Source organism: Petaurus breviceps, unplaced genomic scaffold (genome assembly GCF_028583685.1).
Source record: "Petaurus breviceps papuanus isolate PSGF00001 unplaced genomic scaffold, PetGlider_PUasm1.0 154, whole genome shotgun sequence".
In the NCBI taxonomy this organism is placed as follows: domain Eukaryota; kingdom Metazoa; phylum Chordata; class Mammalia; order Diprotodontia; family Petauridae; genus Petaurus; species Petaurus breviceps.
In genome coordinates this window covers 16,573,392-16,587,481 of record NW_027185715.1, presented here as the reverse complement: position 1 = coordinate 16,587,481, position 14,090 = coordinate 16,573,392, and the positions used below count along the sequence as shown (strand labels likewise).

At 40.0% G+C, this 14,090-nt stretch overlaps 1 protein-coding gene across 1 annotated transcript in view; it reads right to left on the bottom strand.

Annotated features, from left to right (window-relative positions):
- MYRFL (myelin regulatory factor like) overlaps positions 1-14,090 on the bottom strand; it is a 169,331-nt gene that overhangs the window by 78,410 nt on the left and 76,831 nt on the right. The window contains exons 10-11 of the mRNA XM_069081439.1: positions 13,737-13,827; positions 3,509-3,709 (exon numbers count right to left, since the gene is read on the bottom strand). Coding sequence (XP_068937540.1) covers positions 3,509-3,709; positions 13,737-13,827 — 292 coding nt within the window. The remainder of the gene's footprint in view (positions 1-3,508; positions 3,710-13,736; positions 13,828-14,090) is intronic.

The window sequence follows — 14,090 nt, the reverse complement described above, 5'->3', positions numbered from 1 at the left end:
AGTCAGGAGGACCTGACTTCAAATCCAGCCTCAGACACTTGACACTTACTAGCTGTGTGACCCTGGGCAAGTCATTTAACCCCAATGGCCTCGCAAACATAAAATAAATAAGAGTGAGGAGCTGAAGATGACACCAAGGTTCACCAACATTGTGAACATGGGCCACTGGGAGGATTGTGGTGCCCTTGACAATAATGGCTGGTTGTTGTCCTTTGTAATTGAAGAGGACTAAAATGATATCATTATGTCAGGGTCAACGTACAGTGTGCTTGATTATGGCTGATCGACCAATACATGCTCTGAGGCTCTACCAGTGGTCAGGCACAAATAGTTTACATGAACATTTGGAATGGAAATGTCTAAATGTGCTCATCTCACATTTCTTTTGGGCTATTGCAATTCTGCTTTACTTATAGAGCACAGTGTCCCCTGAGGGACGTTTCACTGGGCCTGGCCCCCAACATGAATTGGTTGGCTAGGCCCCTTGGGAGGAAGGACTCTTCATCAGCGGGGCCACCTCTCTGTGCCGAGCCATTTTACAGAAAAATAGTTGACAAGTCACCTTCAGTTCATTCTTTCATTTTTCTGTGTCTGGAGGACAGACTAGAGCACAGCAGATTGGCCTTAGGTGAGAGGGGCAGGATAGGGGAGTAATTCTCTCCCACTAGGAAACATTAATGGCCCCCAGAATGTCAGAGTGCTGTCCTACTGAAGTCTCCAAATTCAGTTCCCTTACAAGGGGAGTTTATATGTTTATAGGTTGGCACAAGTGCCTTTTGTGGTTTCAATGAATATCTTTTCTCATAAGCATTTTTATGGGGTGATACAAAGTCTGGCCTCTAACTGACACATGCATCTCTGGATACACACACACACAGATCATTGTTCAGTTGTTTCAGGCATGTCCAACTTTTTGTGACCCCTTTTGGGATTTTCTTGGCAAAGATACTGGAGTGGTTTGACATTTCCCTCTCCAACTAATTTTACAGATGAGGAAACTGAGGCAAACAGGGTTAAGTGACTTACCCAGGGCCACACAGCTAGTAAGATTCTGAAGCCAGATTTGAGCTCGAAAATTAGTCTTCCTGACTGCTGGCCAGGCTCTCTATCCAGTGCACCACCTCACTGACCTTCATACATATATATACCAAAGCACATACACACACAAATATGTGTGTATATGAATATATATATATATATATGTGTGTGTGTGTGTGTATAGGTATATGTTTATAAACCTTCAGTGCCTGTAAAGGAGCCAGGACCTTGTTACCCATAGTTGTGGAAACCTAGACATAAGCATATGTGGAGGTTTCCCAGAGTAAACATATAGCAAAGTCAAAGGTGGGGAGGGCAGAGACAACAAGCCAAAGAGATAATTACTCTTCTAGATCAGGCCCTAAGGTCAAACCCAAGTTAGTGTGATGTGAACACAGAACTTAGAGGATATGGGCCATGGATTACACCTTTATAATTCTCTTCTTAACTCTCCATAGCTCTTTCACATTTACCGCTGAATTTAACCATCAAAACGACTCTATGAGGCATGAAGGTGGGATATTCTTCCCATTTTACAATTGAGAAAACAGGCACCAAGAAGACAAGTGGCAGACTTGAAGGATTAATTAGTTGATGGCAGAGACAGGTGTCCTGTCCTAGATTATATCAGCTCTCATTCTGTTGTGAGAATCTTTAGTCTTGGGTCCTAGACCAGGGGTGGGGAGCTTGCAGCCTAAAGGCCACATGTGACCCTCTAGGTCCTCAAGTGTGGCCCTTCGACTGAATCCACACTTGTTCCGTCAAAGGGCCACGCTTGAGGACCTAGAAGGCCACATGTGGCCTCGAGGGCAAAGGTCGCCCACCCTGTCCTACACCAAAGAATTCCCCTCTAAGATCAAGCATGGCATCATCAAGGTGTAGATTCTACAAGGGCTAAGTAAAGATGGCTGATGTACAGATGAGAAGGCAACACGGTGTGTATGTTTGTGTATATGTATAGATATACACATATGTGTGCATGCATGTATATGTGTGTGGCTATATGTGCACGTGTATATGTATGTGAAAAGAGAGACAGAGAGGATGCTGGACTTGAAGCCTACAAGAGCCGGGTCTTCTGACACTTAACTAGCCATACGACCATGAGTAAATCACTTTAACTCACTGATCCTTAGCTTCTTCATCTGTAAAATGGACTTAATGATATTTATAATGCCCACCTCACAGGGCTCAAATGAGATAATACACACGCACACACACACACACACACATATATATAAATATAAAGTGCTTTGCCAACTTTCAATGGGACTAGCTTGAACAGACTCACGAAAAGCCAATCGTTAAATCTTCAGGGGAGGCACTTTTACTTTGAAGCTGGCACATGCTACAAATCAGGATTGATTTATGGTTTTGTTGATTGTCTAGACTTAGGCAAGTCATGGAGAAAATGTTAATGATTCAGATTTATCTTAAAAGGGAATCATACCCGCATTTGTGAGGGGGAGGGAGGGAGAACCAGTCTGTTAAACACTTGCTAGCATATCCGACTACCCTTGATATAAATGTAAATTGTTATTTTTTGAGGTACGTTTCTATTTGGGAAACAGCAACAATAGTGTACGTGTATATTGTGCTTTAAGGTTCACAAAACATGTTACATACATGTTATATGACCCTCATAAAAATCCTATGAAGTAGGCTCTGTTTTTATTCCCATTTTCCAGACTAAGAAACTAAGGATCAGGGAGTTTAAGCTTAGGACAGATGGCATAATGGATAGAGCACTTCTCCTGCAGTCAGAAAGACCTGAGTTCAAATCCAGCCTTGGGCACTTACTAGCTTTGGGCCTTAGGACTAATTAACCTCTATTTGCCTCAGTTTCTTCACCTGTAAAATGGGAACCATAACAGTACCTACCTCCCAGGGTTGTTGTGAGGATCAAAGTAGGCAATAATCGTGAAAGTGCTTACTTAGCAGAGTGCCGGGCACATAGTAAATGTTGGCTATCATTATCATAATTATTATTATAATAAGTGGCATGCCCAGGGTCCCTAGTAAACATCTGGGATAGAATCAAGCCTTCCTGATTCTCATCTGCTGTGCCATGTTACCTCTACATCCCTCCTCCCACCCACTTCAGCCCCCTAACAAACCCTAGACTTTGGCATGGTCACTGATCTGCCCCAGGTAACTGGGAAGTTTCCTCCTGGAGAGGTCCCTGCTGGTTACAGTATTGTTTCCCACTACCATTGCCATTCAAACCAGAGGCAGAGTCCTTGTTTACACCAAAATGGGACCAAAATTTCAGATTTTCAACACAGATGCCTCTCCATCCCCAGCGCTTAACTGTTTTTAAACAGTGTGTTCTTCTTGAGCCAACAGCCGGAACAAAAAGGCATTGAATTGAAAGAGGCTGTCTGGAGTCTCAGAGTGTCAGGGACTCGGTGACCCAGCAGTCTCTGCTGACATGTCAGTGGAGGTGCCCTCACCCCACATCAGCTCTCACCTCCTGGATGTTCTCCTTTACCCGGCTGTCAGACGGATGCATGACTGTTCCCATCACTTTCATATTGCCGCAGACAACCAGGGCTTCATCAGGAGCATCTGTGTTAATTCCTATTCGCCCATGACAGACAACAGATTCTGGAACGTGTCCTCGCTGCCATAAAGTGTCACTGTCATTCTCAAATTGCCCGGGGTTAGATGCCTGGAAAAAAAAATTATAGTCTGAGATAAAGCAGTAGATGATGCAAGCTTTTTATTCCTTGGATCAAAGGAAGAGAAAACATCTCTTTTTGTTTCTACAAATAAATAGCCTGCCTTGGTGCTCCTGACCTGTCCAAATGGTGCTGAGACCCTGGGGTCAGCAAGCGAATGGTTTCTGGTGGCTTCTTTTATCCCCTTCTCTGCTCTCTAAGTTTTCTATGCTTTGAACATATCTGAGGGATCTAGGTCTATTAAAATGGTAGATGGGAAGGAAGAATAGGAGAAAGAAGAGAAAGAAAAAGCAATTTTCTGAAGAAAAGCAAGAATAATGATTTCAACTTAAAGTTAATGTCAGAATTTAGGAAATTTAAAAATGAAAAATAGCAATAAAATATTATTTAAAAAGAAAATGGTAAAGTTGGAGATGTAAATAAAAACAACTTTTATGCATATAGCACCTTATTCCTTTTATATGCCCTGCTTCATTTGTAAATGACATATAAATATTTGATACTGAAATACTTAATGTCTCTCAACATTTTTTCTTTATATGCTACTTATGCAGGGAAGGGAAGAGTATTGGGACTTCAAGACAATTTTACCTCCTTCCCAATTTTACCAAGGGCTGGACAAGTCAGGTATCCCTCATGAATGTTTCAGGGTAATCACCATTTATTGACTGCCTACTATGGGCTAGATACTATGGCAGCTGCTAATAATACAAGACAAAAATAGAGTAATCCCTGACCTCAAGGAGCTTATATTCTACTAGGGGGAAAGCCATACATATCCATATAAATACATATAAAATATACAGAATAAATGCAACAATAATTTGGAGGTTGGAGCCAGATTTCAAAGAGTTTTAAAAACCAATGGAATGTGCATTTTATTTTAAAAGCAATAGAAAGGCATTCAAGTTTCTTCAGGGAGATTAGATCTGCACTTTAGGAATATTAAATTTTCTGCTGCATGGAGGATGAATTGTAGAGGAGAGAAACTGGAGACAGAGAAGTCAATTAGGAGATAGTTGTAATATTCTCAGAAACAGATAATGAAGGCAAAAATAGGATGGCAGTAAACAAGGAGAAAGGAACTAGATAGACGTTCCAAGGTAAATAGGGTACAAGACCTATCAAGGCCTCGGTTTCCCCATCTGTAAAATGGAGAGATTGAACTAGGTCATCCCTAAGGTCCTTTTCTAGCCCCAGAAATGTGATCTTAGGTAGAATTGATCGGATGATAAATTTGTTGTTCATCTTTCATTTTAGAAAAGAAGCAATGACATCACAAAGGTGATGTCTTGACTTGCAAGTGAATTAGATTTAAGTAAGGCAGGGCTGTGCAAAGTCATCAGGCCCACTCTCTCCTCCAGAGTCATCAAAGTCCAGTGGTAAGACATAGGTCAACTGGCAATGGTCTGGGATGCAGTGGGTCATCTTGGCTTTTCTAAATTAAGGTCTTTTCCCAGGTCTCAGTTTGTCTGAGGTAACACCCATTCAATGACTAAGCACTAGGTAAGAATTAAATTTAAAGCTGGAAGAGACCTTAAAGGCCATCAAGTCCAACCCCTGCATTTTACAAGTGAGGATACTAAGTCTCAGAGAAGTCAAGTGGCTTGTTCCTGGTCACACAACTAAGAAATGTCAGAAGCTAGATCTGAACCCAGGTCTTGCTGACTACAAGTTCTGCACTCTATTCAAGACTCCAAATTCTTTTCATCTTGGTAACTGATTGAACATGGGGATGATAAAAAGTGACAAATCTAAGATGACTCTCAGGTGGTGAACTTGAGTGATTCATATCGACCAATGATGAATAATGCTACCCACTTCCTGACAGACGGGATTGTCTAACATGAAGAGTGAGACACAATGTTTTTGGATATTTCCAATATGGGATTCTATTTTGCTTTCCTATGCTTATTTGTTTTAAGAGTTTTGTTTTTCTTTTTGAGAGGGAGAGGTTGGAAGGAGGACAAAATTAATGTTTGATAACTGAAAAATATTTTAAAGAGTAAAAGGGAAAATAAATATAAGGTTAAAAAAAGATTTTTTTTCCTTCTTAAGTAAAATTATATGCACTCTATAAAGCACCAGTTTTCACTTGATCTCACCCTTTTGGTTTTTCTATTTATTTTAAAGGATGTCATAAAATTCCATTCAGCAAACATTTATAAAGCTTCTACTCTGTGTAAGGCGCTATGCTAGCTACATTTTGGGAATTTAAAAAAAAAACTGTCCCTATTCTTAAGGAGCCCACCTTCTAAATTTTCTCCAAATTCTCAGACAAGCATTCATTTTATGACTATTGATAATTATAGTATCTGCCATGTAACACTTCTAGGTGCATGTTTGTAGGGACTCGAATCTAAGAAGTCACCCAAAGCTTGAGATTTCCTCAGTTGTTTTCTGTTCTCACATATTCCATCGGGCAGTGGAATTTCAGAAGTTCAATGCTGTTAGGTTTGTGTAAAGAGGCAAACATCTTCAGTTTCCTCTCAGCCTCCCACCGATTCTCATCTTGATTTTCTAGAAAGGCTGGACTTGGAGAGGCAAAGACAGCCGGCTGAAAAGCAGTCACTTTGTGAAGGCTTCTTTGTATGTGCCCACTTGAACAAAGAGCTTTTTCTGCTGGTGTCTTCAGGTCCAGGTAGGGGAGATGAATGACAAATGAGATTCAATGCAAAATCTAAGGTACCTTTCTACTCCTACAAACATTCAAGTCATATCTAAAGGCATATGACTCAAACTAGGCCTGTATATTTGCTACATTCTAAGCATAATGAGGTATCTCAGGAAAACACAACAAAACAATAATACTTTTTCTTCTGTTTTTCAAATGAGATTGGGGTAATTATCAATTTGCTAACTTGAAATTGTTGCAGTCTAGGGGTGCTGGGAACACCGAAATTCAAGGGCAAAAGACATGGGTTCTGCCTTGAAAGAATTCGACTCCAGCCTTCTTTCATTCAGAGAAAGGATTTATTAAAACACCAGTTGAGATGGGCAAGACTAAGAATCTGTGCTATTGTGACACTTGTACTGACAAGTGGGCAAGACTCTTAAGGAATCTGAGCATTTTAATGGAGGCAAGATGGACCTTTTAAACAGAAAGACTGTGGGAAGATCTGAATGTTATCTAGGAGTGGCCAAGTAGTCTGGGGTGATTAGGGGTTAACAGAAGGGGTATAGATGGAATTAAGGAGTGGTCTAGGGTGGGGCCACAATGAAAGGGCAGTGGAAAGGATTATTAACTGAGAAGGGCCAGGTGCACCAGGCAAATGCCAGGGACCTGGACTACATGGGAAAGTCCAGGGACTTTTCTTTTTTGGGGTCCAGATCACAAAGACATGGTCTTTTCCTTTTAGGGGTTCAGATCCCATCCCCATCATTGCCAGTATAATAGATATAAATAGATCTGATTCATAGGAAACATTCCAACAAACCTACTTTGTCTCATCAGATGCATCTAAAAAGCTTATTTCTATTCAAATCACATTTACAAAAGGCCATAGCTATCTTTGGGATTCCAGACTTGAGTTTCCTAAGGAGATAGCCTCATCTATAATAGAAAATTATATTCTTTCGAAGATATATAAACTTGGATCCTCTGTGGGATCATTAATGAAATATTCAAAAGCTGCTTGTAAAGTACTACCACTGATTGGAATTAAGATAGAGAATTCATATGCAACACAATTAATGTTGCTTACTGTATAGAACTTCAAAATAAATGATTGAAAGCCCTTATCTATTATTCAATAAATTGAATACACATTTATTAAATACCTACTATGAGCCAGACACCACGCTAAGCTCTGCGGAAACAGAAAGAGACAAAAGACAGTCCCTGCCCTGGGGGGGGGGGGGTGGCACTAGGAGCTCTTAGGCTCTAAACCTGAGATCCTATGATCCCACAAAATTCATTTTTCCCTATGTACCCTTAGGAAAGACACTTTATGAGGCAGAACCAGGTGAACATTTGTAATGGGAATATAAATTTTAAAGATCTTCCCTGCCCCTAGGCTAAAGTGCACCTGAAGCCTGGGGTAGGAGGCTTGTTTTTCAGTAGATACTTTTTGATTGGCCAGTGGGTCAATAAGGTTGTTATATTCTCTGAGCCAGGAGAAGGCTATATAAGCCCTGATGTGTAGCTTTGTTTTGGGGGCTCACTTTGAGAAGTGTTCTGTGATTTGATCTGTATTCTGGGAAGCCGTTGTCCAGAGCACCCCCCCCCTTTGAAAAACCCAGATGTGGAAACCCAGATGTTGACTGGGTATGGATGTAATGGTTGGACAATTTGGAAATCTGTCTACTTGATCTGTTTCTGCCTGTATACTTTGAAGTTCGGGGTGCTGACCTTTTCTCCTGAACAAGGTAAACGATATATGTCTGACTGATTAAAGTAAGCTTGTTAACCCATTTTGAGTTGCTTTCCTTTAACAAAGCAGATCCAAGAACCTGTATGGGCAGCCACCCTGAGGACGCTTGGGGTGCTTGCTGCTACAACATTGTACATAGTTACAGGAATATTCTAACGATGACCAGCTGTGACTTAGCAGCTCTGATCAACTCAATGAACCAAGACAATTCCGAAGGATTCACGATGAAATACTACCCACCTCCAGAGAGATAACTAGTGAACTCTGAGTACAGAGTGAAGCATATTGTTTTTCAACTAACTTTTCTTGGCTTTTTTTTTTTTTGCAACACAGCTAATATAGAAATATGTTTTGCATGGCTTCACCCGTAAATAAGTATCATATCGTTGGCCTTCTTGACAGATAAAGGAGAGGCCTCTGGGAGGGAGAGAATTTGGAACTCAAAATTTGTTCAAGTGAATGTTTAAAAAGTCAATAGACAAATAAAATAAAGAGATCAGGGCACAAAAAAAGGAAAGTCACCACTTCTCTAAGATCACCTTTGCTAAGGACGCTGGGATAACATCCCTATTTTATAGGGTAAAGAACAAAAGAATATCCTTTTTTTAGGGTATCATACTGCATATGATGTAAGGATTTTGAAAAGGATATGACTCCCAATGTCATTGCTTGTTCTGTGATCCAATGATAATATGTCCCTATTTACCCATAAAGGTTATCAGTATGAGACATTAATAGAAGATATATGTAGCACTTACAAGTGGGGTGCCCAAGGGGGGACTACTCCCAGCTTCCCGGTTTCTTGATGGTCTGGGCAACTACTCCATATCTCGTGAGTCCCCACTGATATGTTTTATCTTTAATAGCCAATTAACTCAAAACAAAGACATTTAATTCAGATCACAGTAGCAATGTTTTAATTCTCCCCTTAAATCTGAGGAGCACTCTCCCATGAAGAAACACAACATCTGCAAGAAGAGTGAGTATGTACAGAGAGAACAAAGGTTGTGAGTGAAGCACATTATGAGCTCCTTGAGGACAGGGACTATCTTTTGCCTCTCATTTTATCTCCAGGGACTGGCACAGTTCCTGGCACATAGTAGGCACCTGACAAATATTTCCTATTGACTGACATACACTGGGGATCTGGGCAGGTTGCTATGTTGCTTGGTTGGCCTTGTTCTTTATGATACAAAGCATTTCTGCTGGACGGGTCACTCTCAAGTCTCCCTGAGCTTGGTACTCAATAGGCAACTCTTAGACCCTCCACCATCACCAAGTTCAGGTTCAGAGATACTCTGTACCTGGGATACTATTGAGCTCTTTCAGAAAGAGCAAGGACTCTTTCCCTAAGATTGCTAAAAGCAAGGATGCCCATCAGTCGGGGAATGACTAAACAAGTTGTGGTATATGATTGAGATGGAATACTACTCTGCTATAAAAAATGATGATCTCAACAATCTTAGAAAAACATGGAAAGACTTGCATGAAATAATGAAAAGCAAAATCAACAGAACCAAAAGAATGTTATATATAGTAACAGCAATATTGTTTTAAGACTTTGAGGGGCAGCTAGGTGGCGCAGTGAATAGAGCACCGGCCCTGGAGTCAGGAGGACCTGGGTTCAGATCCGGCCTCAGACACAACACAAAAACTAGCCGTGTGTCCTTGGGCAAATCACTTAACCCCAATAACCCTTCAAAAAGCAAAAAAAACAAAAACAAAAAGAACAACTGAGAGAATAAGTTATTTTGACTATCATGAATATCCAAATTAACTATAAAGAACATATATGTGTACACACACACACATTTGTGCCTAATGGTAGCCATCTCTAGGGCAGGGGGAGGGGAGGGAATAAAAAAAAGAAATTTACACAATAACTTTATTATATATTTAGTAGGAATAGCAAGTTGTACATAATAGATTTGCACTAATCATCTTTTTATTATACTGTATTATGGAAATGTTTGTTTTATTCCATAAATTAAAAGTAAAATAATTTTTTAGCCTTCCCACTTTTGCTCCCTCAAGACCTCAGGCTTGGAAGGCCGCCATTTCCCAGGCAAGACCCAAAAGTGAATGCCCTTTAAGCTTGGCCTGTATTCATTAATTCCCAGAATGATGTTTTGAAATTCATAAAATAAAAAACTAGGATTACAAGGGGAACTAATTATACTGAAATAACGATGCAATTTTTTTCACCATCAAATTCTCCAAGAGTTAAAAATCCTCAGCTTAAAGAGCTGCCTAAGGCTTAGAAAAAAGTTAAACAACTGAGCACCCATTGCAAAGCTAGGAGCAGAAGCTGTTCTTTCTCACACTGACGTTCGACTCAACATAGTTTGAAATTAACCCTTTACTCACTCTCTAATGAATACCAGTCTGACTAAGTGACTTCCCCAGGCCTCTACAGGTAGTAAATGCCTACCTTATGACTACAAATCCAGAATTCTTTCCACACTATACCTCAATATCAACTCAACTTTTTTAAATGGTCGAGTAGATTACTGATACTATTAAGGAAGTGGATGGGTGGGGTGATGGTAGGCACTTTTAATCTCTGTTTTGTCACCAGATTCTTCCAAAAACAGAAAGGATTTTCCCTCCCTCCTCTCTCCACAGGGGAGTCTCACTTGTCAAGAATCATGTGGCTACCACCAAAATACTGTCTCATTGGAGGTGTTATTACAAGGCCATAATTTGAATGGATTAGAACTACACAAATTCTTTGGTATACTCTGCAAAAATGATTGTTTTGTCATGTTAGTCACTGTTTCAATTACATTAAAACTATGAAACAGTTTTTAAAGGTTTCCACTGACAGGTAGTTTATCAAACTCATAGAATATTAGAAGGGATCTCAAGGGTCATCTAGTCCAAAGGTTCTTAACCTGGGATCCATGGACCCTAAGGTTAGATTTCTTCCATGGATAAATCTGGGTGAGGACAAAAACATATGTATGTATATATGTATACACCTACATATATACATACATATACATATTTTTGTTTCTTTATTTTGCCTTTGTTTACTTTATGTTGTTATTTTCACTAACCTTTGGTTTCTTTGTGATCCTATGTATTTTATGCATTTAAAAACATTATTCTACTATTGTTCCATAAGAAATGATGAGCAGGCAGATTTCGGAAAAACCTGGAAAGATTTACATGAACAGATGCTGATTGAAGTGAACAGAACCAGGAGAACTTTATACACAGTAACAGCAACATTGTGCGATGACCAACTTTAATAGACTCAGCTCTTCTCAACAATGCAATGATCCAAGACAATTCCAAAAGACTCACGGGAACCATGGAGTCTGAATGCAGATTGAAGCATACTATTTTCTTTTTTTGGTTGTTTTGTTTTTTCTTTTTCATGATTTTTCCCTTTTATTCTGATTTTTTCTTTCACAACATGACTAATGTGGAAATATGTTTAATATGATTATACTTGTATAGCCTATATCAGATTGCAGTTCATCTTGGGGAGGGGAGGAGGAAGATGGAAATTTAGAACTCAAAATCTTATAAAAGTGAATGTTGAAAACTAAAAATAAATTAATTACCCCCCCTTCCCAAAAAATCACCCCCACATTTTTCTGAGAAAGGGTTCATAGGTTTCCTGAGACGACCAAAGGAGTCTGTGATACAAAAAAAGGTCAAGAAGCCCAGCTGTGGTCCACTCCCATCACTTTACAGAGAAAAAACTGAGCCCCAGAAGGGAAGAAGAACCAAGATTTGAAGTCAGTTCATCTAACTCCAAAACCAATCAGTGATCATTCCCCTACACCATATTTACAGTCATTTACTTATAACAGGCTAAGCTTTCATACTCTGGCTCCATGATATATGATTGCTCTGAAACAGGAAATAATGTCACCATAGAAAGTTTCCTCCCTCAGGATCACAGAATCAATTAACCAATAAACATTTAGCAAGAAAGACAAAACTAAGGTTTTTACCCTCAAGGAGCTCACGTCCTTTTGTAAAAGATACTCACTGTTTTGTGGTTAAATGGAATCCAGGTGATAGATTCCTACCAATGGCAGTGGGGGGGGGGGGGGGGGAAGGGGGGAGTGGCACTTCTGAAGGTGACTTGAGATAACTTGTGGGAATAGAGAAAAGATACCCTAACCAAGGACTCTGTAGCAGTCAGTTCAATCTAGTTCTCAAGAGCTGATGGAAATTTCCAGTGTTAACATTTTCAACATGGAAATTGACAGATATTACAAATAAGGACTTGATTTATTGCTTTGTTGATTCCAAAACTTAAGATGATGATAAAGAAAATGTTAATAATACAGATTGAATTTGTGTCATGCAAGCTTTTTTTTTTCCTAGAGAACCAAATGTCAAACACTGACCAGCACACCACTCCCCTAATCCCTCAGAGTACTCTCCCATTGATGAGGAGAGATATTGCCCTCTGGGCCCTAAGAGAGTGAGGCCAGAATATTTATGTTCATGTAATGGGAATGTAAATTTTAAAGATCTTCCCTGCCCCAGGCTAAAGTGCACCTGGAGCCTGGGGTGGGAGGCTTGTTTTTCAGTAGATACTTTTTGATTGGCCAGTGGGTCAATAAGGTTGTTACATTCTCTGAGCCAGGAGAAGGGTATATAAGCCCTGATGTAAGGCTTTGTTTTGGGGCTCACTTTGAGAAGTGTTCTGTGCTTTGATATGAATTTTGGGAAGCCGTTGTCCAGAGCCCCCCGGCTTTGAAACCCAGATGTTGATTTGGTATGAATGTAATGGTTGGGGAGTTTGGAAAGCTGTCTCCTTGATCTGTTTCTGTCTTGATAATTCTGTCTGTATACTTTGAAGTTCGGGGTGCTGACCTTTTTCCCCTGAACAAGGTAAACAATATATGTCTGACTGATTAAAGTAAGCTTGTTACCCCATTTTGAGTTGCTTTCCTTTAACAAAGCAGATCTAAGAACCTGTGTTGGCAGCAAACCCTGAGGACGCTTGGGGTGCTTGCTGCTACAGAGAGTGAGGCCAGAGTATTTATGTTCAACTTGCCGGCACTTTTAAAATTCACAAAGCACTTTAGCTGGTCTTTGAGGTAACTACCTCAGGATACCATTATTCCCATTTTACAGACTAGGAAACTGAGACCGAATTTCCTCATAGTCATGTGCTGGTGAGTGTAAGAGGTAGGATTCTTAGATCTTCCTGACTCCAAAACCAGTTCTCCACCATGCTGTCTTTCCTATTCATAAGCTTCCTTTGATGTTCCTCCCACTTTCTCCAAGACTAATAAAACATTGATGGTTTTGGCCTAGACATGAGATTTCTTTGGTGTGGGGAGAACTCACTTTGTGGAAACTCCTTCCCCTAAAGCAAATGGGTAACTCTTCCATAACTTAGAGTCTCAAAGCATTTCCTGGAGCAGTCAGAAGTGAAATTATTTGACTCTGGTCACACAGTTATTAGTTGTCAAGGTGGGACAATGCCTAGGTTAGCCCCCCATGGTCTATGCCACACTCTCTCTTCCTCAATATAACTCTTATAAAATTTCCTTCAATGCTAATTTTCCAAGTAACCATACCTGGAATATACTGAATTCTTTCTTGGGAGCAGAAAGAAGTGGAGACTAGGGGGCCATGGCCTGAGGGAGAGTGAAGACGTTGTACCTACCCTGACAATTATCCTCTCAGAGATGTGAGCCGTCAATAAGTACAGCTGGTCTTGACTAGCAGCATAGAGTCCAACCACCAACATAAAATACCTAGTTAGGAAATAGTATAAACATTAGAGAAATTCAAACTCAACTTCATCTGAAACACAAGTAATTTGCCCCATGATATGCCACTCCATACTGGCATTCCATCATTTCCTGTCAAGGGCAAAATTCTCTCCACTGTGAAAGAATACAACAATTGATTCATCTATCATCACTACCCATTAGCCCTTGGTACAAGGAAGGAAGGAAATAAGCATTTATTATGTTCCAGGCAATGTGGTAAGAGCTGTAAAAATATTATCTCATTT